Below are 25,890 nucleotides of genomic sequence, written 5' to 3' on the forward strand. Positions count from 1 at the left end.
AAATGGCAATCTCATCATGGTCTTGATTTATACGTCCTCTATCAATAATTGTCTCTTCGTATGTTTATCAGATATACCTGTTTCCTCTTATGTGACATGCTTGCTCCTATATTTTGGCCATTCTTCTATCAGATTATTTATAATGTTATTAATCTGTAGGAATCCTTTATCTGGCCTTTATCTGTTGTGTGTATTTTGAATATTGTGAATATCTTCTCCTACTTTGCAACTTTCTATATGGTGTCTTTTAATAAACAGATGTTCTCAATATTATTATAGTTGCAGATATTCTTTTTATGGATTTTTACACTTTGTTTAAGGAATCTAAAGGACAATCTCCATCTTGGGGTGGGGGTGGGCGGGCACAAATGCAGCCGAGTTACAGGTGAGTCACAGAGGCAAGTACTGTCATGCCTAAGGAGGCACTGTCCGGTCGCAGGCAGCCCTGACCAGCCAGCACAAGCACCAGCTAGCTGGCTGGCAGGTGTGTTCTGGTTATAGAATTGGATATATTGTGTATTAGAGCTGGATACCATTAAAAATTCTAATCATAGGCTGTAATTAACTTTCCTCGCTCTGATGGCCCGCTCACTAAACAACCTTCTGATTATAATTTGGCTTCCCATGTATGTTGCCTACAGGGAGAGAATGTACTGTTCAGGCTGACGTGAGGATCCAATTCACTAAATAGTTATATGCCGTAATGTAAATTAATAAATTCGTATGCTGGTTTTATCACATGCCTCATCTGAGCTCTGTAGGCGTGAGTCAGCATCCCTGAGTCTAATCAACACGGACACTGAGAATATCAAGCTTCTGAGCTGAAAAACGAAGAACTAGACTCACCACCAGAACGAAATCACCAAGGCAACACTGCCCTGGGGGCCCCTCGACCTGGTGGAGAAGGTCTTCCTACACGTCATGTGATAAGAACAGAGATTAAAATGAACTTTTGACGTTATAAAGAGCTGCATATTCAAAACCGTGGCTTGTTTCCATTCAGGTAAAGGTGAAGAATAGGAGACAATCATAAGACTCATATTGAATATTTATTGGCTTGTGAGCACACACCAGATGCTGCACAAATCCTAGGCAGAAGGATAAGATTTACAGACATGTTTGAAAAAAGAAAAAAAAGTGGGGGAGGTGCAGATGGAACATGCTAAGGCAGAATGGAACAAGCGGAGCCTGACTGATGAAGCCTGGCTCCACCGTGGTACTCATGGGCCAGGGTGCAAAATAGAAGACAAAAAAAAAGAGAAAGAAACACGAGGTACCAGAGCACAAGCAGGAATGTGCCAAGGCAATGAGATTATCCAGGCCAGGGGAGTGATTTAGGACTTGTAGGGTGAGGGCAAGATCTTTGAAGTAAGTTCAAAGGCGAAGTGGAGGTGAGCCCATAGGACAGATGGGGATAATTTAGCAATAGTGCTATTAGATCATCACTTTATTCAGAGTGTCTGGGTGAGCAGTACCTATAGTGACACAGATGCCCTTCTGGGATCCCAGTGACACTGAATAATAAAAAGGATTTCATCGGAACTGTAGTATCTGGGAATTTGGGGCCCAGTGATGAGTAGTGACAACCTACTTTATATTCAGACCAAAAACTTAAAAACAAAAAGGGGGGCGGGGGGCAAAGATGACCTATACTGATGACCATGCAGGATTTGTTTTTCAAAGAAAAATATGTTCAAGGAGTGAGAGAAATTAAAGGAAGTTCATTCGGTATCATCTTTGAGACCAATCGCATTGTGTCCCACAGCACCTGCCTCGGGGCCCCACCAGAGCAAGGCCACCAAGCTTGGCTAGATTGAATGAGGTTAGAGAGCCATCTCAGATACCCTTTTGTTCTAAAAATGAGGTAGAGACATGCTACCAGTAAGGGGTGATCCTAAGAGTGACCCAAGGAAAGGTATACAAAGGGTTCAGAGAAACAACAGGACAAAAATATGGCAAGTGACAGAAGCCCTTCTCTCAGGTGTGCCACCATCATGTAGGACCTTCAGGGAGGGGCACTGGAGAGGGGCTGGCCTCTGTCCTCTCTAAAGCCAGAGGGCTCTGGCACATGTGAAGGAACAATCTCCCTTTAATATGGCTTCAGCATGCGCACCTACATGGGGGATATGTAAGTGCAGACAGAGCGGGCTCCTCATCTAGTAGAGGTGGTCTCGCACATGCTCCATGATGGTCTTCAGCCCCAGCCAGGTCTCCTCTGCAGTGGGAATGATCTGGTCGGCCGGCAGGAGGAAGCCATAGTGACCAGTATCTCTCAACTCAAAAGTGAAGGCATACTTGATGCCATTATCATACGCCCAGTCAACGCTGCTCCCACTAGCTTGATCTGCAGATCAGAAGAGAAAACATCTTTGAAGCGCAGTTTCTTTCAGGGTTAAGTGAGAAGGGGCCAGGAGTTCTGCCTGCCTGTGGTTCTTTAGGGACCCAGAGTTCTTTCTGCAAACCATTAGGCCTAGGACACAGACATTGGCCTGATCCATATGTCTCAGGCTGTCTACACCATGAGGGTCTTCACTAGTCTCAAATGAAGAGATTTTAAATCCTCATCCCCCACTTGTCACTAATTCCATAGGCTCCTGCAGGTCATGCAAAACCAATCTCTACCGAGACCGAGTATAGTAGACAACCTCCAAGACAGCCCCAGTGATCCCTGTCCCCCAATAGTCACTTCCTTATATCAGTGATGGCGAACCTATGACACACGTGTCAGAGGTGACACGCGAACTCATTTTTTTGGTTGATTTTTCTTTGTTAAATGGCATTTAAATATATAAAATAAATATCAAAAATATAAATCTTTGTTGTACTATGGTTGCAAATATCAAAAAATTTCTATATGTGACACGGCACCAGAGTTAAGTCAGGGTTTTTCAAAATGCTGACACGCCGAGCTCAAAAGGTTCACCATCACTGCCTTATATAGTGCCCCCTACACTGATTAGGGCTTACCTGACCTGTGTAACTAACAAAAGACTACAGAAATGAAGGTGTGGGGCCATCGAGGCTAGGCCATAAAAGCTACTGTGGCTTTCACCTCGCTCTCTCTTGGACCACTTGCTCTGAGGAAAGCCAGCTGTCATGCTGTAAGGACACACAAGCTGCCCTGAAAAGAGGTTCATGTGGTGAAGAACTGAGGCCTCCCGATAATCAGGCACCTGAGGGAGCCACGGAGGAAGCAGACCCTCCAGCCCAGTCCAGCCTTTAGATGACTGTAGCCTTGGAAGACATCTTGACCACAACCTCATGAGAGACCCCGAGCCAGACCCACCTAGTTACGCCACTCGTGAGTTCCTGACCCACAGAAACAGTTTAAAAAAATAAATGTGTCTTGCTCTAAGCTGCTAAGTTTGGGGATAACTTTTTACATAGCAAGAGATATCTGATACCCAGGGAGAAAGCACGGCCCTTGGAACATCCCTCTGCCAAAAGCAAGAGACCCGTTTTCCTGCTTCTTCTCGAACTCCACCAGAGCAAAAATTGGGTAAGAGTGCAAAAGCGTAGACGGCAGTGAATAAACTAAGTATGCCAGTAGCAGCAATCAATTACTGCACATCCACCAGGAGCCAGTCATTATACTGGAAAGTGTATGTTTATGATCTCATTCAACCTTTAAAACCCCAGTGAGAGTCGGTATTATTGTCCTTGTTGTTCAGATGTGGAAACCCAGGCTTAGAATGGGTAATGTATCCAGGGAAATACAGGTGGAAAATGGCAAGGGTAGAATTTAAACCCAAGTCCATCTAGTGATCGAGCCTTTGCTTTCTTTAACCTACTTCTAGTCCATGTGGTATGTTACATGTCAGGTAAATAAATACACGGGTCCTTTCGTTTTTCCATTGTTCCTGAGGGTTGTTTTCATGATGCCATTTGTGATTGTTCTAGAGATGCTGGTTCCACTGAGTACCTGCTCCCTGAGAGGATGGGACATGCTCTCCTACACCCTCTGAAATCCTTGTGCGGTTTCCACAGCCTTTCTCCATCCTGAGAAAACGCTGAATAAGAAGACAGGCCGTGGCCCCAAAGGTGTCTAGAGGTTACACACACAGCAAGCTCAACTGTTTCAGAGCATTCAACATTCAGGAAGGAGGCGAGAAGGCCTCTGCTGAGCAAAGTGATCGAGTTCATGAACTTCGCTTTATTTGGGTCCCTGTTCAAAGTCTATCTACTCTTTTTTTTTTCCTTTAAACACAAATGGGATCATACTATTTACACTGTCCCGTACACTGTATTTCTTAACTAACATTTGAAGGTTATTTCCTATTAGCACATATAGGCCCACCTCATTCGCTCCAGGACTGTTTCACTGATGAATGCACCGAATGTGCTTTTTCCCCAGCACTCGACTGATGGCCAGGTAGATGCTTAGCAGTCTTTTGTGGGTTACCAGTCTTCTGTGACGATGAACAATGCCGTAATGGCCATCCTTACTACCCACAATCTAATGAGCCAAACCAGCCCAGAGAACTTGTTCCCAAGCCCTTAGTAGATCAAAATCAGTAAGAGGAAAGGAAAGGGTTGCTGGAGGCAGTTGGCCTGAAAGCAGCGCAGTCTGACCAGAGGAAGGAGACATGAAAACTCTAAAAAGCAGACACAGAATTAAAGAGGCAAAACAGGCCGGGCCGTTTAACACAGGGATTAACTAGTCCAAAAGGGCACAGTAGGCCTTCAGGATATAACAATTGATATTCAGGAGGCCACTAAGTCATAAAGAAAGGAGCTTAGCTCTGGCTGGTGTGGCTCTGTTGGTTTTAGTGTCATCCTATACACCAAAAGGTTTGATTCTGGGTTAGGGCGAATACCCAGGTTGTGGCTTCAATTTCCGGTTGGGGTGCATGTGGGAAACAGTCAATCCATGTTACTCTATCTTTCTCTCCCTTCCTTCCTCTCTCTGAGGTCAATTTTAAAAAAAAGAAGAAGAAGAAAAGAAAAAGAAAGGAGCTTAAATCTCTTCTACATGATCTGTTTTAAAAGGCAAGAAAATGTGAATTCTGTTTTAGAATGATTTTCATCGATTTTAGAATGATTTTCATCTAAAATGGTAAACCCAAGAAAAAGTCCAGCTCTCAAAGGGCAAACGTCAACCATTTGTATAGCATATTCCATAACCCACGGAGTTCAAGTGTTATTATACAAAAATTGATTACATTTTTGAAAAGCAAGGAGGGCAGACAAAGCCCATAATGAATACAGAAGGTGGGCTCTTGAAAGAGGTAGGAAATAATATGTCTCCTGGACAACACTCAAAGGAGCCTTCCTCCTCTTCTGTTGGAGGCATCTGATGAGTATCTCGTGATTTTGGCCCAGCTAAGCTGGGGAGAAGAATGCGTTTGATGTGAGAGGACAAAGCCACTCTTTAACCTGGTATTTGACCCAGAAGTCAGGATCCTGATGACCCATAAACAACTTTTGAAAGGTCCTCCTCAGAGAGCTCCTACCCAGTTTGTTTAGCTCTCTTTGGTCCAGGACTCGATTCTGACTAATTAATCAGGGGATGGAGAAGCTCCCTGATGTGTTTATTCTCCGAGGAGTTCCCATTTAACAACACTAATAATAATAAAGCATGAATAATTAATGAATTGTTGCTGCAATTAGCAACACAAACACCAACATCATGCTAACTGCCTTATGCAGTGCTGTGACTTATGAAACACAGGTGAGGGCTGAGATCAGAGGACCTTGGAGGTGAGATGAAGAATCTTCCCATAGCTCTAGCTGGTTTGGCTCAGTGGGTAGAGCGTCAACCTGCAGACTGAAGGGTCCCGGATTCGATTCAGTCAAGGGCACATGCCTAGGTTGCGGGCTCAATCCCCAGTAAGGGGCTTGCAGGAGGCAGCCAATCAATAATTCTCTCTCATCATTGATGTTTCTCTCTCCCTCTTCCTTCCTCTCTGAAATCAATCAATCAATCAATCAATCAATAAGAATCTTCCTAGAAGAGGAAGACTGAAGGGAACAGCTAGTGGAAAATAAAGCAGGTAGAATGGGAGAGTGGGTTACAGTACGGAAGAGGAAACAAATCCAGTACCAACAAGTCCTCAGGGGCTCTGAGGGTGGATCAACTGTTGGAAACTACAGAGGAGGCATGAGCGGGAAAAAGAAGGACACTAACTTAAAAGGGGTGAGAGCTGAGCTCCCCACACTTGTATGTTCATTTCCCATTTATAGCTGGTGTCTTGGAGAACGATCATTTTCTTCAACTTTTTAATTTAGAAATCAGACTCACAAAACATAGGGACTGGAAGCAATTCAGAGTGAATTGTTCAGGTGAAACACTCCAGTGAGAAACCAAAACAAAGGTATTTCCTCAAAATGAGGTTGAGGTTGTAGGTGTGGAGCCTCAAGACCATCTTCAGATTTGGGGTCTTGGTGTGGTTTTTTTTCCTCTTTCTGGCTTGATGCTAACCACTGTTGGGAGGACAGCCTAACCCAGTTCCCACCCTGCCATGCTCCAACACGTGTTCATTTCTGATAGCAAGGTGAAGGAGTCTCATCCACCCGACTACCACCACTGGAGTCTGCCCATTCAGATGTGGGTTTCCATTGAAAATGGAATGATAGGGAGGGAAAAAAGAAAATGGAATGCTGGGCTTGATGAATTTTTGATAAACCATGTCAGGATCTATAATGGAAGATAAGGAATGCAGACCGCACCACCCCGGCAGGCAAGTCATCATGGGCACATGATAAATGGCATGAGATAGTAGGGATGATGCTGATGAAGATGACTGCCAGCAACAGCTATTACCACACAGGTCTGACATAACTTTAGGCTATTACAAACACAATCAGATTACAGTGGAGGAAGTCTAACTTGCTGCTCTTCTCCTGCTCCATCTCAAGTTTCCTCTCAAAGCCTGTTCTAAATAAAGAGTAAATACTTACAGACAGTGGTAGCGGTAGAACCCACGCGGTACTGAGTGCCAGACAGGGAAGCCAGAGCTTTAGCCGCACGCCTCGCCACCTCGTCCTAGGAAGGGGAGTCAGTGGAATGAGAAAGAGTGGATCCCACAGTCTGACATTCCTCAGCTGTTCTGCACTGTAATGGCCTGGAAGATTCTCAGTTGCTCCCCCAATTTTCCCTTCTGGTCTCCTCTTCTTTCCCAATCAACTCAAGATAAGGCTGATTACAAAATGAGGGGAATTCCATCTCCCATCACACCCCAGTTCTTTACTACTAGTTTGGGGGAGGGGGTAAAGAAGGAGGTGAAAAAAGACGCATATGCATTCTGAAAGCATGTGTATTATATCCTCCAGCTCTCCAAAGACCTGGAGGGCTGCTCACCAGCCCATTGGGAATCTAGTACAGGCACCACCATCTTCACCTATCCTAAGGGAAGGGAATGTCAAGTTCATGAACTTGAGGTGAGGCCAAGTATGTTCAAGAGAAAACCTTCTAAGAGTTGGGTATTCCAGATTGAAGGTAGAGGTGGGGCTGCCATATATACACTGAGTGGCCAGATTATTATGACCACCCCCTCAGTACTTCATTGACACTTCCAAAAATACTGAATATTGAAAACTTCCTAAGCAAATACTCTCAAGGTTTTATTATTATTATTATTTGCATAACTAATTCACCTCATTGTACTGATGGGGTGGTCATAATATCTGGCCACTCAGTGTAGATGTGTTCTATGCAGAGTGCCTACTTGAGACTAGAATCTGCCCACACCAAGCCAGGGGCCCTGTGTCTGCTGGGAGGTTTATGGGCCAGCCATGGCCTGAGCAGAGGGGCATGTGGAAGGCGACCAGCACAGGGGGAGAGGCCTGCAGTCACTCTGCAGATGCCAGCCCAGCTCCATCAGTCCACCCTCCATGCCTGTTCACATCCTAGGGTGAGTCACTGTATGAGACACAGAGCACCCCTACGCTGTGGCCTACACCCTACTTAAATTCCACCTTAACTGGAGTGAGGAGCACCTCCCCTTCGCCCAACACAATGCCACCCCAGCTCTTGGCAAGCAGTGGGTCTGCCATAAGTTTTGGTCAGAACAACAAGTGAAAAGGAAAGACAAGGATCAGGTGTGGTTCTTGGAAGTCACAGCAAACACAGAAATAAGGGCACCATCTGCTTCCTATCCCCAGTAGGTCTGATGGGCAGGGAAAGAAGCCTGGGCCCTTAAAGAAATAAGCCCAGGCTCCCAGACTTTCCCTATAAAGCTGTAGAGCAACCACCTTGGCAGCAGCTGAAGGTAAAGCAGGCCTGGGGCTGGGCGGAAGGCAGCCCATTTCTCACCAGCTCATCAGCATCCGGGGCCTCCTTGGCTGTGTACGCATACGGATACATCAACAGCTGCGAGTAGCTGTGCAGGTCGATGAAGCATTTGAAATTCCCGTGCTTTTGAATGAAATCTACCACCGATTTCACCTCTACTTCTGAATTGGCATGGGGTCCATGGTACACTTCGGAGCAAGGATTGCCACTGGCTCCCCTTCCTGTTGGGGGCAGCCCAAGCAGAAACATTAACCCATAGGCCAAAAAGACAGAAATGAAGGATCCACAATGCAAAGGATGGACGGAAGGTATTGGCAATGGACAGGTCACTGTTAGATGCCCCTAGCCCAGGGGTGGGCAAACTTTTTGACTCGAGGGCCACAATGGGTTCTTAAACTGGACCGGAGGGCGGGAACAAAAGCATGGATGGAGTGTTTGTGTGAACTAATATAAATTCAAAGTAAACATCATTATATAAAAGGGTACGGTCTTTTCTTTTTTTAGTTTTATTCATTTCAAACGGGCCGGATCCGGCCCGCGGGCCGTAGTTTGCCCACGGCTGCCTAGCCCATGGTGTGTGTATACTGAGGTGCAGGAGTGGAATGTCGGGGTGTTAGATCTGCCACAGCTGAGAAAGAAAACTGGCAGAGCTCCTTTAAAAGGGTAGTTGACCTTGTGTTGTATCATTAACAATTGTCATGAATAATTAATATCACACTTGACAATGAGATGTAATTAATAAGTATTCTAGATAATTAATATGAATACCAATTAATAATGAAAATGACTCCATTTATTCTGGTGTCAACTTGTTCTCTTGGTTCAGATCTTAATGGCAAAGCACTGCCAAAATAATCTATTGTTGTGGCTAAAATCTCTTGATTATTTGTCAGGTGTTGGAAATACTGTCTTCAATATTACTTCACAATATAGTTCCCTGAGGTATCCGGGGTGTAAAACCACTCCAGCTGTGGGATATCTGACCTAATTTTTTATCGGCTCCTTTCCCATCACATTATTTTTCCCCCACTGGTTGGTGTGGTATTTCTAGGCAAGTAAAAGAACTGTATTAAATTGCGAGCCGACTTAACTCGTTTCCCGCAACCCAAGAACAAAACATCTGTGGAACAGTGAAAGAGAACTATTTGGATTTGGAATTGTAAGGTGAGTTTAGATCCTCATTCAACCATAAACTCTTAAGATTGTCCACTATGCCCTGACCGGTTTGGCTCAGTGGATAGAGCGTCGTCCTGCGGACTCAAGGGTCCCGGGTTCGATTCCGGTCAAGAGCATGTGCCTTGGTTGCGGGCACATCCCCAGTGGGGGGTGTGCAGGAGGCAGCTGATCGAAGTTTCTCTCTCATCGATGTTTCTGACTCTCTATCCCTCTCCCTTCCTCTCTGTAAAAAAATCAACAAAATATATTTTTAAAAAAACTTTATTTAAAAAAAAAAGACTGTCCACTATCTCATTTCAGATAATAAAATTCACTCACTAGGTCGGAAGAATTGTAAATAAAATAATTTGGGGGAAAGTACGTGACACACAGTTGGCAAGATTGTGAGAGTGATTTTAAACAGGAGGAACTTACAACCCAAGTGTCCTAATTCTTATTCTCTTTCCATCCCATATGTATATATCTAAGGATAGACCACAAGATCTTGTCTGTTACAGAAACATGCTTGCCCTGGTCAGTGTGACTCAGCTGGTTGGAGCGTCATCCCGCACACCGAAAGGTGGCGGGTTCGATTCAGGTCAGGGCACATCCCAGGTTTCTGGTTCAATCTCTGTATGGGAGGCAACGGATCAATGTTTCTCTCTCTCTAAAATCAGTAATACTAATTTTTAAAAAACAACATATCCTCAGGTGAGGATTAAAAAACAAAGCAAAACCAAAAATAAAAGTGCTAATTGCTCTCTTCTGAGTTGCCTCCAGGACCCCTCCACCCACCCAGTAACTCGCCCAGGACAAGCTGGGGCAGCCAGGGTATGAGGAAGAGGCATGGTTGTGTATATCTCAGACTGTGATGGTTTTTAAATATTAGTGTTCTCTCGGGAGGACAGGAATTGCTAAGTTGTTGCCTTTCAAAATCACACACACACAAAATTTCTTTTTAAACACAACCAAAAAATGAGACATAGAGGAGAGGGCGGAAGGGATTCGCCCGTCTCTCAGTGAATCAGCAATGGAGCCAGCCCGGAACCCGGCTCCCGCTCTGCCAGCTTGGAGCCCTGTGGACCAGGCTACCCAGGGGTAGCAGGATTTGAACACCAGCTCCCCAACCTACCGGCAAAGCTAGCGTTCCAATTTCTATTTGGATCAACACCAATGCAGGGGCTTCCAGGATGTAGGGACCGTGTCTTCCTCCAAAGTCGGTTCTGAAAAATCCACAAGGAAGGAACAAACATCCAGAGATAAGCCAGAGCACAAGAACGGTGAAGGTTTTCTTTGGGGGCCACAGATGGAAATGGGCACCACGGAGGGGGCGAGCTGCTTACAGTTCTCTCTGGAGAATCACCAGGGCTCCTGTCCTCTCACCCCAAAAACAGGAGGCTGAGCCCTTCTGGTTCTGAGAGAAAGACTCCCCCAAAATGCCCTCGTGAGAATTTTATAATGCACGAACCAGGCTGACAGCACCTGAACCCACTGAATAATTTCTGGCTGCGGTAAAACTGGGACAAATGAACATTCTGCACCTGAATGATCACTAATATGATAGGAAGTGCACAACTATTGCATTCTTGCCGAAAAACTTAATCTGAATCCAACCAAGCCTCTGGATCTGACTACCAGAAAACAGGGAATGCGGAAATAAGAGAACAAATTAAATGGCACACAAGAAGCCATCAGGCAGATTCAGAATGTGAAACATTCTACCGGACAATTTACTTGGTTTCTCTAAAAATTAATGATGTTTTTTAAAAGATAAGTATGTGTGTGTTGCAGGGGTGGGAAGGTAGGGAGTAGTGCTACTTGTTAAGGAATTAAAAAGTCTGCAGAGCCATAACAACCAAGTGCAGGTATAGGCCCTTGGCCAGTGTGGCTCAGTTGGCTGGGCATCATCCCCTGCACCAAAAGGTTGCCAGTTCAATTCCCGATTCCTGCAGGGCTGCAGGCTCCATCCCCAGTAGGGGGCAGGAAGGTGAGGGGCAGGAAGCAGCAGATCGATGTTGTTCTCACTTTGATGTATCTCTCTCTCTCTCTCTCTCTCTCTCTCTCTCTTTCTCCCTCTCCCTCTCTCTCTAAAATTCAATTTTAAAAATCTTTTTTTATAATGCAAGATCAGCCCTAGCTGGTTTGGCTCAGTGGATAGAGCGTCAGCCTACGTACTGAAGGGTCCCGGGTTCGGTTCCCGGTCAAGGGCACATGCCTGGTTTGTGGGCTCAAACCCCAGTAGGGAGCACGCAGGAGGCAGCCAATCAATGATCCTCTCTCATCATTGATGTTTCTATCTCTCTTTCCTCTCCCTTCCTCTTTGAAATCAATAAAAACAATATTTTTTTAAATGCAGGATCAAATCTCATTTAGATCCTAATTGCAACAAATTGGCTTAAATAATTTCCATTACTTTTTTGTTGTTGTTGTTGTTGTTATCCTCACCCAAGGATATTTTTCCATTGATTTTTAGGGAAAGCAGAAGAGAGAGGGAAAGACAGAGAGAAATATCGAGGTGAAGGAAACACATTGATTGGTTGCCTCCTGCATGAGCCCTGACAAGAGCCTGGGCCGCGGAGGAGTCTGCAACCGAGGTATGAGCCCTTGACCGGAATCGAACCGGGGACCTTTTGGTCCGCAAGCCGATGCTCTATCCACTGAGCCAAACCGGCTAGGGCTCCATTACTTTTTTAAAGGTGATAGTGGCAGGTGTGCTTTCTTTGTTTTAACTATATTAGCTAGAGATGTGTGCTAAAGAAGTTTTGGGTGAAATAACCTGATGTCTAGGATTTGCTTTAAAATACATCAGGAAAAAAATGTGTGGGAGGGAAAGAAATGAAAAAGAGATTGGTAAGGTGTTGATAATTGTTCAAGATCTATGTAGGAAGTTCATTAGACTGTTCTCTCTAAGAAAAAAATATTCCCTGGTGAGTCTCAGCTCAGAGAATGACTAGAAAATGAGACCCCAAGGGAGCTTATAACATGCACATGGTGGAAGTTTTCTCCAAGGTCATACAACTATTTCGTGGCAAAGCAAGGAATTCAGCAAACAAGTCTTAACTCCAAGCAGCCCTCTTGGTATTACTCACTTCAGTGTGCGTGTGTACATATCCATCAGGATTGGCCACAGGCAACAAGAAAATATCCATTTTCTTCAAGATGGAGGTGATGGCTGGATCCTTCCCGTAATCAGAGACAATCTAAGCAGAGATAATAAATGTGTCAGCGAGGCCCTCGAAGGCTGGATTGTTAGGTCTGAGCCTGCGTATCTCCCCCAGATGCCCATCCACCCTCCGCAGCCTCCCTGCCACCATCGAAGACACGGCTCTCAGAGCACTTAAAAGCCTGCGGGAGCCTGGCTGCATGATGCCATCACCTGCAGGGTCCTGGGCTGCCTGGTTTATCCTCTCTTTCCAGGGGGTGGGACAGGGGAGCAGAGAGCCACACATCATGACAGTTATTAGGAATCTGAGCCCCCCTGCTAGGGGTAGGGAAGATGGATCCTCCCCACCCACCCGCCCCCTCCTCTCAGTGCTGGCTCAAAGAGGGCTTCCCGTGGGACATGGAGACAGCGTGAGGTCCCTGAGGGCCTGGGGGGCTGGCAAAGGGCTAAAGGCAAAGCTCATCTGAGTGTTGCTGCTGGCAAGGCCCTGCTCCCTTTCTGCGGGGCTGACGATGGGTCAGTGTTTCAGGGCCACCTCTGCAGCTCATTAGCTTGCCCTCTGCCACGAATGCACTCTTAAGCCACAGAGTCTTGACCAAGGGGCTCTGCCCTTTTGCTTCTCTGAAATGAAAAGGCCCCCCGGCCTACTGTGCCTTCCCACCTTATCCCCTGGGCCCAGCTTCGTGGGAGGCTGCAGGGGCACCCCGGGCCCACCAGAATTCTCGCCTAATCCCAGGGGACATGACCTTCCTCGCAGTCCACATGGCCGTGGCCTGTGAGATCCACTCCCGGGAATGAATGCCTGCGTTCAGCCAAATGGCCGGCCGCTGACTGCCTTTTCCAGTGCTGAACTGTGGAAGGAAAAAGAGACCAGAAAATGACCCTCCTGACCCCGCTCTCAGCCCACCTCGCCTCTCTCCAGCTCGCTCCTAGTCACTGAATCAATTTAAGACAATTCAGAGACCAAATGTTCCTGAGGTCACCATTTATTTATCAGTTTATCAGTGACTGGGGAACTTAATTGGCTGGCTGGCTGGCGGGCCCAGCCGCAGCTCCAGGGTTGGAAGCAAATGGGGAAGGGAAACAATTGCTATTGTGAACTAATGCCGGTATGATTAGAGATAATATTGTGTCTCCTGAAAAACCTCAAATGGTATCCCAACAGAGAGAGACAAGAGTGCCTGAACCAGCCCGTTCTGGTTGATGCAATAAATGAATTCAGTTTTAAAAAAGAGGAAGAGGGGTTCACTCTAGCTCTCTGTAAAGGGCACTAAATGAATTCTGCGTCTTGCCTTTTCATGCCCCCTCCCCTACCTGACAGAGCTCGGTGCTAACGAAGCCAGGGTCTCCATCAGATGGGCAAATATTCTAAATTTGTGAAGGTTATTTTAGCAAACAGCTCGGCGGCAGGTCTCCTCCTCTGGTAATTTACCCATTGCTATGAGCTGGGTTCTTCGGGGCTGATATGTAGCTAGAGGTTGACAAATTCTTAGCATCCTCAGTCATTCACATCTCCAAATTCTTTTTTATTCATTCGGCTGGATTATTTATGTAATTTATGTTACTGCCATAAATTATCTACCTCCTCTCCAAAATAGATCTGAATCTGTTGGAAATACCTAGAAATTAGGCTTTGTGTCAGCCAAGGATCAGAGGCTGGGCTTAAAATTACATCAGCCCTAAAATTAGCTTCCTAGATTGCTTTTCAAATAAGTACTCCTAGAAGCAGGATGGAATTTGTAGAACTATCCCAATTTGTCTTGCTATTTACAGAAGGTGGGACTGAAGGAAGAAGACTGTGTGTAGTGAGAGCTTTCTAGAATACTAACCTCCTCCAGCCCCACGCCCACACCACAACCTCCGCCCGCTCCAAGACATCCCCTTAATCTTGCCGTGTAGTCGAAACCTGGAATGAGAATGCGCACGTAGGAGACTGCCTGTCTGACCAAATTTGAACCCTGATAGATGTCTTCTAATCTCACCCTCCTCCCTAAAGTCAAGGAGGTCCTAAGAAGCTGCCCCCAGCAGAGGCCTGATTGTTGGGTCCTGGACACAAGGAACCAGGAGCCCGTGTCTAGTTCGGCCCTTCAAAGAACATGGGCCTTACCTTCAGTACATACATTGGCCGGTCTTCAAACGAATGCCCAATCTTCACCCTGCTCGCCAAGTGAGGAAAGTCTCCAGCAATGCTGTCCATCTCCTGGTAAATCTGAAGCGCGAGAAAATGAACCGAGAGGCATTTTAAAAATTTGTTCAGCTCTGGGTAGGTATCTGTGAACTTTATGTTGATGATCTTAACAATCTCTTCCAGCCTCCTAACCATGGGGTTGACAATACAATTGGCATGGAATGCTTATTCTTTTTTTTTTTTAATACAAAAAGGTTTTATTAAGTACAGTTTCATATTTAGAAGAACATTCAAAATTACAAATGTGATTGGGTCTTTAGGATACATAATTCTTAAAAAACACAAGTTATATACAGACATTAGAAATTTAGTCTCCAAAATATTCAATAAAGATGTCTGGGTGACACTTATAGAACTGACCTAGCATTTTTTTCTTCTCTTTGGCAGACAGTTTTGGATCCTTATCAATAGTTTTTAATAAACTCAATAGCTCATCCTTGGTTGTCTTCTGTGTATGGTCCGAATAATCACTTTGATCAATTCTCTCACAAAAAGTATATCCTGTGCCTGTATTTGGATCTCTTCCCTTCTGAATGGCCATGAGCTTAACACTGACAATTTTATGTAGAGTTCCAGGAATGCTTATTCTTAAAGAACTGCCTAAAGAGTCCTTTTCTACAATTTTCTAGAAAATAGTACATTTGTATCCATCCACAAAATTATAGTCCACTGCTCCAATATTGGACCATACTGGACTGGATCAACAGCGTGGCCCAGTTTAGCCCAGGTTCTTGAACTCTCCAAACTTTTTTGATCACTTTCTCCATTAGTAAAAAAAATATTAGCATGGCCCTAGCTGGTTTAGCTCAGTGAATAGAGCGTCGGCCCGCAAACTGAAAGGTCCTGGGTTCGAATCTGTCAAGGGCACATGCTCGGTTTGCGAGCTCGATCCCCAGTAGGGGGCATGCAGGAGGCAGCCAATCAATGATTCTCTCTCATCATTGATGCTTCTATCTCTATCTCCCTCTCCTTTCCTCTCTGAAATCAATAAAAATATATTTAAGAACTATATATATTAGCATGCACTATACATATGTAGAAATATAAGTAGAAGTGGTAATAGTTTCTTCCTGCATTCCAGGGGACAGGCACTCAGTTTGGAGGTGATTCCTCTAAAGGCTTTAAGAGAACAAGTGAAGAGCTGTCGATTGTGGCTAGGAATGAGTTAAATAGAGTTCACCCACCTTAGTTGCTCAAACCTTTTGAGGGTCAAAAAAAAAAAGGAAATAAACAAATTCATATTTAGACCTTAAAACTGGAAGAAGGACTTTACAGAGGAGGAAAATGGGCAATCAACACATAGAATAAAATCAAGCTTAAAGGACTTATCAAGAGTTGCATTCACCGTGGCAAACTGAAGCAAGAAACCATCCCTCAAATACATAGGCAAGCCAGATAAAATACAATGAGAATTATTCACAGCCAAGTTAAAAAGCCAGAAAAGGGGGAAAGTGCAGGTGCCAGGAATGAAGAGGGAACAAGCTGACAGAGTGGGGGGCAGAGGATGAAGCCCACACATCGGCCTCAGCTGCTGAGGGTTTACAGCAAAGCAGGAGTGGGAATAGAGGGCACAGGACGTGTGGGGCAAGGAGCTGGAACTTGAGAGCTGGGAATTGGCAACTGGGCCATGAAAAGGGCCTGGGAACTCTATCCACTGACCCTAGAAAGTAGAGCGAAAGCAGGATGCCTACCCTGAGCCATGAGAGGAAAGAGAGTCACCCAGGAAAAGTCAAACGGCCTCATGAGTCCAGACTGGAGGGGGAAAACTCACCTGAGAAACAAACAAAAATAACAGCAACCCCAACAACACACAAATGGTCTGAAACTAGAAACCCTGGCAGAAACAAACATGAAATCCCCACTAGAGAACTAAGACCTAAGTGGTTGTAGGAGATGCGCTCTTAAAAGCTGTTTTTAGAAGAAAGAAAAAACAAAACTGAATCTGATCAAGCCAGGAGGAGATGATGGTACACCAATCCACAGTAAAAGGCCTCTCAGGAACAAGAGATATCTGTAAAACAGGTAACAATGGCACCTAACTCCAGGGAACAAAAACCAAAAGCCAGCGAATGAGGAAGTGAGGCTCCCGCAGCAGGCAAGCGGGCCATGATGCTTCCAGGGTCTTGGTGACATTTGCAACCGGTTAGCTCAGCGAGGGAGTGCCCGGTGTTGCTGAGGCTAACATCATGGGCTTAATCCCTGTTTGGACCTGAGCTCTGCTTTCGCTTGTGGCCCTGGTCTGAACTCCTAACTTAGTCCAGCTGTTGTGCAGATGCATGTCATTGGTCACAAGAAGGATCAAGGGGCGATGCAGTTGGAAGTGTACACAATAAACAAAGCTACTGATAATCCTGGGAAGGAAGTGCAAACAGTTGGTCAGCCTTGAAATAATCCCTCACTAGAAGAAAAACAACTGAAAGTATACGCCCCATGACCAGCATGCCAGGAGCACCATCTTTGGATATAAAGAGCAACGTGCATTGAGGTATAGGAAGGCAAATACCAATTTAAATTGGCGTGTGATCCGAAGCTAGTAGTTTCCAGATTAAGGAAGAAGACACTGAGGCACATAAGAGAACTGTATTGTATGTGATGCAATTCCATTCTATTAGTTCCTCTTGATTCCTCGAGTTCCAATTAATCGTATTAAATTATTCTGCTCCAAGTTTTGCATGTGAAGGTTTGGCTTACCTTGAAAGTCAGTCATCTATATAAAGTGGTTTCTAACTAAACACAGCACCAAAATGCATTATGGAACAAATACATATTCTCAGTAGTCATGATAAATGAGTGGAAATACTTGGTTAACCTTGAAAGAATCACTTTATCTATTTGCCAAGAATAAGTAATATTTTAACATAGGTGAATAAAATACAAGGATTATGATGGGGTACAAGAAGATTAATTTACAAGCACTGGAAGTGATTGCCATTATTTCATTAAGGGGTTGCTTTCTTTAAGGGGTTGTTAAGAGAAGAAGGATGCATGTGGGAGAAAATGTGGTTTGTCTTTTCACTATGCCTTTAGGTGCTGGTGAGCGTTAAACAACCCAAGAATTAGAAAGGAATCCAAGTACACACATTTTAGCCCCACAGTGAAGGGATGCCATGCTGAGGATGAGTATCTCCTGGAAGTGAGAAAAGGGGTCACAAAACCCAGGAGGCCGATAACCTTGATCTTAACCTGCTCTGAAACACTTACAGCTTCCAGGGAATGATAGGCCCCGTAGTTGAAGTTATTACTGCTCCGTTCTTGCTCTTGGTTGTATTGCATTTCTTCATCTTCTTTATCTAAAAGGGCCTAAAACAGAGACGGCAACATGGTGAAGTGGTCCGTTGGAGATGGAGATGCACGTTGTTTCTGCCATGTCGTGGTCCATGAGCCAGCCAAGATGGCGGCACCTTTGGCACACAGATCAAGCACCCCAAAAGCCAAGATGTAAAGGAGGTCGGATATCTTCCACGTATCTATAAAATCTTACTCCTTGGGGCCCATTGTACATCACCCCATTCAAAACTCACTCACTCCCTGGAAGCAATATATATGCTATTTTGTTACTCGATACTATGAATTCTCTAGACATCAGCCCGCATCTGGTATCCAGTGCCTCTGAAATACACAGCTTGGGAAACCATTCAGAAACAAAGAAATTCTTATAACCACTCATACTTTGAAGGCTCCTGGCAGATGTCTATGACATGTGAGGATGATTAATAAGCTCACAGCTGCTCTCGCCATCAGGAAACTCCCGGGCCAAATCACCAATTAGTCCATAACCTACCTCGGTGAAGGGGAGAACACGAGCCAGACACCGTCCTGCTGTTTAAATACAGGTCGTGAGACGGGTGCCTGGCTAGGGTGGTGGTGTTCCCTCTGCTGGGGGCTGTTGGTGACATTCCCCCTTTCTCAAAGGATGCTTTTTATGACTGGTCTCCAACACCCGCCCTACTCCGTTCTTCCCTCCTGACTTCCAATAAGGAAAGGGAGAGAGACTTAATACTTGTGGACATTTCTGACATACCAGGCGCTGTTCGGCATTTTACATACACTTACTCACTTTTCTCAATAAATCCTACAAAGTAGTTATCACTATTAACCTTTTACCAATGAAGAAATAGGCTCAAGAGGTTAAAAACTTGTCCAAAGTCACAAAAATAGTAGTTGGCAAAATCAGGATTTGGGTCCAGATCTGTCTGATTCCCCACCCTACCATGCCCCTCCTACCACAACATGCGCCTCTAACAAGTCAGTGCTCTTTACTGCCATAAACCTCAATGTCTTCATCTGTAAAATGGAGAAAAATAAGACCAGAACTTGGAAATGTGCCTCAGGTCCACTCTGGCTGCTTTGTCTTATGCAAGACAAGTCCGGAGCCTTGGTTTACCCACCTGCAGGTCTTCAATTGTCACTGAGTAATCTAAGCCTTGGGACTTGAGGAAGAATTCGACTGGTTGCAGACTGACAGCCGGGACCAGGACATCCACAGGATGACCCAAGGAACAGGAAGATTTCCAGATGTTGAGCTGAAGATAACAGAGAGAAACCAGGTTAAAGGACAGTTCAGGTAAAAGGCATAATGAGTTAGCTCATTCTTCTAGAACAACTGCCAAAAGACAGGGTGATCCCTGAGGAGCTGGGTTCTGCCCAAGAAAGCAAACTTTGTCTATTTCACAACTGTATCTGGTCAGACCTGCCCAGCAGGCAATACCTGGCAGAGCCCAAGAAACAATAATAAGTCAATAGCAGATGGGAAGATGGAGCCCACGGCTGAGGCTTCCCACTTCCGAGCACCGTTACGATGTACGCCACTTCGCCCCCTTCAACCCTCGCCATCTTGGAAATGCACATTGACCAGGACAGAGACGCCAGAAATGATGCCAGGGGTGCAAGTCTTCTCCCACCAAAATTAGAAGATACCCAAGAGGATTAGGAAGAGTCAGGTACCTTCAAGTTGTCTGATTTCACTAGCTCGTTTAGTTTGCTGATCTCGTCTCCATTTCTGACGTTAATCCTAAAAACTTGATCCCTGAAGAAAAAAGAGAGAGAGAGATGCAAAAGATAATGGTGAGCTTTCAGCTGGCAAATAAGCCCCAGCCTCCTATCCCAGACATAATTGCGCCGAGTGAGAGGAAATGGTCTAGCCTTTGGTTATAATGTATAGCCATTAAAAACAAGACTACGTGGCTAATATGAAAAAGTGCTTATGGTATAACTTTAAGGGAAATATTAAGTGAAAGAGCAGGACACAGAATTGTATGTATGCCATGATCACAAGTATGGAAAAAGCAGATGCATTGGAAGAAAAACAGACAACGGAAATCTAGCAAATGCTGACAGTGCTTATGCTCGGGTCGTGGAATTATGGATGACTGACTTTTTCCCCCCTTGTATCTGTTTTCTGTAATGTGGTCATATTACTTTATAATGAAAAACATATATATTTTTGCAGAAAGGAATGTTCCTGAGTTACACGCAAAGCTAACTCAAGACATAAAGAAGCAGTTCTTCACTGTCAGGGGCGAAGACTGAAACTGGCCCGATGCACAATGCAGTGTGCAGAGGATGTTTTTTGAGTATGGTTTTGTGAACCAATGTCTCCCCAATAAATTCAATTTAAAAAAATAAAATTTAATTCAATTCCTTTTTTTTTTTTTTTTTTTAAAGAAAGAAACTCTGGCCCAAGGTCCATGCTGGAAAGAGCCGGAAAAGAGAACAGACCTCCCGTCCCTGAAGGGTTAGCTACTTTCCTCTTAGCAAAAGGGGGGAGACTGGGTGCTCTTTTGATCTCGTCCAGCTCCAGAACCCTATAAAAATTTGAATTAGATAAAGGCCAAGGTGCTGGGGCTGAACTTGGGATTCAATCCTCCTAAGGGGGCCCTGAGAGGGCCCAGAGGGAGCCGGCCGGCCCCGAGCCCCCCTTGGTCATTTGCCCTGCACTTGTTTCATTTAGCATCCACGACAGCAGCAGGGGTAGAGGCCCCCCGAAGTCCTGTGTGTGGGTGGGAGAAGGACGAGCCTGAAAAGCTGAAAAGCTGCCTTTGTGCTCTCAGCCGGCTCAAGTAGCCAGGGGAGCCATTAGGCCGTTGCTAGGTGACGGGCCGAATGAATCTGCACTCAACGCTGTCACATGCGTCATCCCTTTGACACGAATGAATGCAGGAAGCGCTGGTGGAGAGAGCTGTGGGCTGAAGGACCTGTTGACAGAGAAAATGGTTCTGTCACAGGGAGCTAAACGTGCAGCCTCACGTGGCAGCTCGGCCTCTCCTCCTCAGAAAGCCAGCTCAATCCGGATGGGCTCTCAGGGTGTCACTTTGTTCTGTGAGGTTCTCCAGGATCTCTGGGAGGTCTAGTCCAGCCCAGGGAGGCATGGTCCATTGCAGGTGGCAGGTCTGGAGGAAATGCCAGTGCCAAGGCCCACTTCCTCCCAACTCATCCGGTCTCCGCAGGGTCCTGGGAGGTGGGCAGCTAATGGGGTCCCTGGGTGCTGCTGGGGCCAGAGAGGAGAAGCCCCACGGGCTGGGCAGCTCTCAGTGGGAACCCAACAGGCTTGCTAGGCGTGGGCTTGCTGGGAGGATGAGGAGTCAAACCACCACTTCCCTGACACAGGCAGGCAGCCTCGCCAAAAGGGAAGGGTTTACAACAGAAGGGAAATCCTTCCTCCTGGCTGACTCCCAGGGCCCATCTGCCAAACCCCGGCTCTGTCACAACCCACCCCCAACACTCCCGGAAAAGAACGTCTTAGAAGTGGTGTTCTAGAAAGTGCCTGTGCACTGATACTGGCAAATTAGGCGTTTGTAAAATACAGCACTGACAAGAGCAATCACAAAGCGAGGGGAGAGAAAAAGAACAGGAAGAGAGAAAGAGAGGAACATAGAAATAAGGAGCTCTCAGAACTATGGAAATCATGTTCCACATTCACCCAGAGCATTTGTTTTACTTTTTCTAAAGTGGTTACTTCAGCACAGAACTTCCATACCCCTGGAAGTCCATGGCAACGGGTCACAGCGAACCTCACTGGCGCTGATGATTAAATTCGCAGCCCATGTCATCACGCCCGAAGCAGCCCAGCTACAGAGGTTAAAGACACAGCTGTAGTATTCAGAGAGGCAGCAGGGAAGACGTGGACAAAAAAAGGGGCTCTGCAATCTAACCAAACGTAACCTCAGAGTTACTCAGAGGGCAATCTGATCAGCAATTCCTAACTGGGCAAGTCCTGGTGGGTAGTCACGTCCCTGATCTCTAGCAGGTTTTCCTTCACCTTAAGCAAACCTTGTCCATTGTTCTCCTGCCTCCAGGTTAACACACCTTTGAATGTCTCTGCTTCAGACCCCTCAAGGGAGCACATAATCTTGTTAACTATCCTGTAATCCCTGCCTTCATGTAATCTTCCTTACCTTTCCTCCTTAATTCCAAATAGATAAAAGAAACTGCAAAAACTGTCATTTTCTGGAGCAATTGAGAGCTTGCTTCCCGGCATGTCATCCGTTTGGTTCAAATAAACTCAGAACAACTTATAGGAAAATTCTCTACAGGTTTGGACATTTTTTACATCGACAAAGGGCTGGTAGGGTCCTTCCCCATCTATCTCTTCTCCACTTCTCCGTCCTATACCTTCTTGGCTCCGGCCTCAACTAAATCCTAAATTCACCATGTACTTTGCCCTTCTATGCCTTTGCACATGCTGTTCCCTCTGCCTAGACCAGTGATGGCGAACCTTTTGAGCTCGGCGTGTCAGCATTTTGAAAAACCCTAACTTAACTCTGGTGCCGTGTCACATATAGAAATTTTTTGATATTTGCAACCATAGTAAAACAAAGACTTATATTTTTGATATTTATTTTATATATTTAAATGCCATTTAACAAAGAAAAATCAACCAAAAAAATGAGTTCGTGTGTCACCTCTGACACGCGTGTCATAGGTTCGCCATCACTGGCCTAGATCCTGGCCCTTTTCCTTAGTTACCTAGCAAGCTCCCACCCAGGCTTTAGGACAACTCCCGTCACCCATGAGGTTTTCCCTACCTAGAGTGATTGGGGGGAAGCTTGTTTAACATTATTCCCATAAACATAAGTCCATCAAAACCGGGAACGTAAGTGGGCGCCAGGTGAAGGGCAGCCTTTTTCTTGTCCTCATTGTCCTCATCTCTATTTGGAAAATGCCCTTCCCAGTGTGGGTGGCTGGACACAACCTATGTCCACCATCCGGAAATCCATTCGAAGACCTTAAGCTCATTCTAACTATGGAAGATTGGCCTGGGAAGGGAGCTATGATGAGATATGCAGGTTCACCCCTCTACTCCACACAGGTATTCTTGCAGCTCTTGCTAACTCTGGTCCATTCCGATACCCAGGGCTGTCCCACTGTTGCCTACACAATGGTTGGTGATCCCCTCTCACTCTTTCACACTTGTCCCATGTTCTGGACAGTCAATAGTCCCCTGGGTGCTGAGCTTCTGTCCCTCCCCAAGTGGCCTGGTCTTTGTACCTTTCTTAGCTGCATCCCCAGCCAGGCTTAGCATCTACCATGAATACTGAGAGGCGGATGCCCAGAATTCTTAAATGCCTGCCAGCTACAGTTGATGCTGCAACTAGTTCTACAACTACTTCCTGTTCTCTGCCTGCTCCACATCTCTAGGCATCTTGGCCACCTTCCCATCCTTAAAATGACTGAAGACCAAGACAGAAGACACCAGCGGAGACAGACTAGGGAAGTCGGTGAGTTGAGTAGAAAGAACAGAGCCTAGGGTGGAGGTTTTGAGGGGGCGGGGGACCATCATCTTCATCTCCTCAGCACTGTACCCCCTCCAAGCCAAACTGTGCTCTGGCTTCCTGTCCACTTGAATGCTCAGAGGCCAGCTTTATCCTTGATCTAAATGTTCCCTTTCTGGGACATGTCTATGGAAGGATTCCGCTACCTTTGCTGGGTTCTGTACTATGGGGTGAGACCACGTTTGGGGGGAGCTCGGCACTAATGATTAACACCATCTGCCATGAGCCCAGGCACACTCTCTGTGCCCACTCCTGTGGTGAGGACTCCAGGGCCCAGCCCAGCTGTCTCAACCCAGTGCCCCTGTATTGTAAGAGAAGTCTGTATCCTGAGAAATAAAGGTTTTCAGCCACCTGGATAGCTGCAGCAGGAGCCTAACAGCTCCAGGTGTCAGCCCGCTTGACAGCAAGTTAGTTATTACATGGAACAGGAACGGCCTGAGGAAAAGTCTCCCTACCTGGCCACCTGCTGGGCCTAACGCCTCGAAGCTATTTGGCAGTAGAGACCAGGTGTGAGCAGAAGTCATCACCATAAAAATTACTCAATTTCATGTAAGTACAGTGGTTTCCCTTTTTCCGGGGTTTTGCTTTTCCTGGTTTCAGTTACCCAAGAATGCCGTCTGAAATGATTAAATGAAAACCTTCAGAAATAAACAATTCATACATTTTCAATTACACGCCGTTCTGAGTACCTCACTTCATCTCTTCACATCATCTCACATCATCACAAGATGAAGGGTGAGTACAGCACAATAAAATCTTTTGAGAGGGAGAGACCACAGGCGCACAACTTTTATTACAGCATATTGTTATAATTGTTCTATTGTTAGTTATTATCGTTAATCTCTTACTGTGCCTGGTTTATAAATTAAACTGTGTCATAAGTATGTATGTATAAGAAAAAAAAACATAGTCTATATAGGGTTTGGTACTGTTTGTGGTTTCAGACATCCACTGGGGGTCTTGGAACGCATCCCTCATAAATAAGGGGGGCCTAATGTAATTACCACAGCAAACAACCCCAAAGTCCCTTTAGCCAGATAGCATAATAGAGTGAGCAGGTAGATATAGATAGATCAGTGAGATATAGGATTCTATCTGATTACTTTGTGTTACAGCAAAGGGTATGGTTTTTGCATTCAGAGTTCCAGCTCCCCTGCTTACCAGCTAAGTGGCCTTGGGCGGGTTTCTTAATCTTCCTGAAGCTGAGTTTTTTCATGTTTAAATTAAGGAAAATAACACCCTTGCCTGTCAGAGTTGTTGTGTAATCCAAAAGATAAGGCGCGCTAAAGCTTTTTGCAAATGGCAAAGCATTTATGCAGTAATGAGTTATTAGAATCCAATCTTCCAGCAGGGTACCATGGCATCCTTTCATCTCTCCTACCTCCCAAATGTCCTCTCCTTTGCAAACCACAGAGCATTATGTGTGGAGCATGTGTGTACACAGTGTACAGGTGTATCCCTGGCGTGTCAATCTTCAGAGCGGTGGCTAGGCAAGACCTATCAAATCTCCGTGTCCCAGCTGCTAACAAGAAAGCACCAGTTCTACTAAGCCTTCACTGTTAACAGAGAGGTGAAACCAAGACACCCAAGACCTAGGCTTTCCCTTAAGCAGGACAGAAATTAGAAACAATTTCTGGTAACTCTTGTTAATTCATAATACAGCAGTAAGAAAGTAGGAGATGCCTGGAACTGACCGGGCAAATAAGAACTAGGAAGAAAAATAGTTGGCAGGAGGCTAGGGAGCTAGGGAGGGCTGCAGAGACTACCTAGTCCTGATTTCACAGGTAACATTGAGCCTGAGAGACAAGTAACTTGTCCAGGATGGCACAGGGCAGAGCTGGGACTGGAGCCCAGAACGTTTTTCTCAATGCCAAACCGCCTGAAGTATCATCAGCCATTCATTTCCAAATTCATCTGTCTCCTGTATCTCTGAACTTACCAAGCAGTAATAATAAGTCCACAGGGAACTTACCCAAAAAACTTCCCTCGGCCGCAGATGCTGGGCCCGATAAGGGCCCCAAAGAACAGTATCCACTTCATGTCCCAAAGGTGTCTGTCACACCGGGGCTGAGTCAAGCTGTATTTATAAGGAGTCTGAGGCAAACTCAGTTCTCAAAAATGCTAGTGTGATTCCCAAGCAGCCTTTCAACTCTGATGATAGGCAGGTGGGCCCCTACCCATGACTCTTCCATTCCTTTTGAGTGATAAAGACCAGCCTCCTGATTCACAGAATCAGGAACCTGCTCCTCGGGCTGGAAAACTCTGTGCCAAGGTACCATATTGCTCAACACTGTATTTAAATCGTGTTTTTTTAATAAATAGGAAGTCCCACGGTGCCAAATAGAATTTATAGTCATAGGAGAGGCCAGGTTATAAACCT

At 45.6% G+C, this 25,890-nt stretch overlaps 1 protein-coding gene across 2 annotated transcripts; it reads right to left on the minus strand.

The window, feature by feature from the left end:
- Positions 1–1,030: 1,030 nt before the first annotated feature.
- Positions 1,031–25,591, minus strand: CPA4 (carboxypeptidase A4). Of its 2 annotated transcripts, XM_006088353.2 has the most exons (11): positions 25,483–25,591; positions 19,684–19,765; positions 19,128–19,262; positions 17,941–18,039; positions 14,659–14,760; positions 13,298–13,402; positions 12,478–12,588; positions 10,521–10,611; positions 8,255–8,454; positions 6,901–6,985; positions 1,031–2,344 (listed from the first exon to the last, which is right to left on the minus strand). In XM_006088353.2, exons 1-11 carry the CDS (start codon positions 25,548–25,550, stop codon positions 2,157–2,159), a joined length of 1,266 nt encoding a protein of 421 aa, XP_006088415.1. In that variant the 5' UTR covers positions 25,551–25,591; the 3' UTR covers positions 1,031–2,156. The 2 variants fall into 2 exon arrangements, with proteins under 2 accessions (XP_006088415.1, XP_023609292.1); XM_023753524.1 differs by lacking the exon at positions 13,298–13,402 and having other exon boundaries at positions 25,483–25,553.
- Between the last annotated feature and the right edge of the window lie 299 nt (positions 25,592–25,890).

The sequence above is a fragment of the Myotis lucifugus genome, unplaced genomic scaffold (assembly GCF_000147115.1).
Source record: "Myotis lucifugus unplaced genomic scaffold, Myoluc2.0 scaffold_46, whole genome shotgun sequence".
In the NCBI taxonomy this organism is placed as follows: Eukaryota; Metazoa; Chordata; class Mammalia; order Chiroptera; family Vespertilionidae; genus Myotis; species Myotis lucifugus.

Excerpts from the sequence above, each read along its gene's own strand:
- CPA4 (XM_006088353.2), bottom strand. The coding sequence starts at position 25,550 with ATGAAGTGGATACTGTTCTTTGGGGCCCTTATCGGGCCCAGCATCTGC. Across the intron at positions 8,455-10,520 it reads TTGGAACGCTAGCTTTGCCG|GAAGGGGAGCCAGTGGCAAT; the intron begins GTAGGTTGGGGA and ends TGCCCCCAACAG. Across the intron at positions 6,986-8,254 it reads CCCCGGATGCTGATGAGCTG|GACGAGGTGGCGAGGCGTGC; the intron begins GTGAGAAATGGG and ends TCCCCTTCCTAG.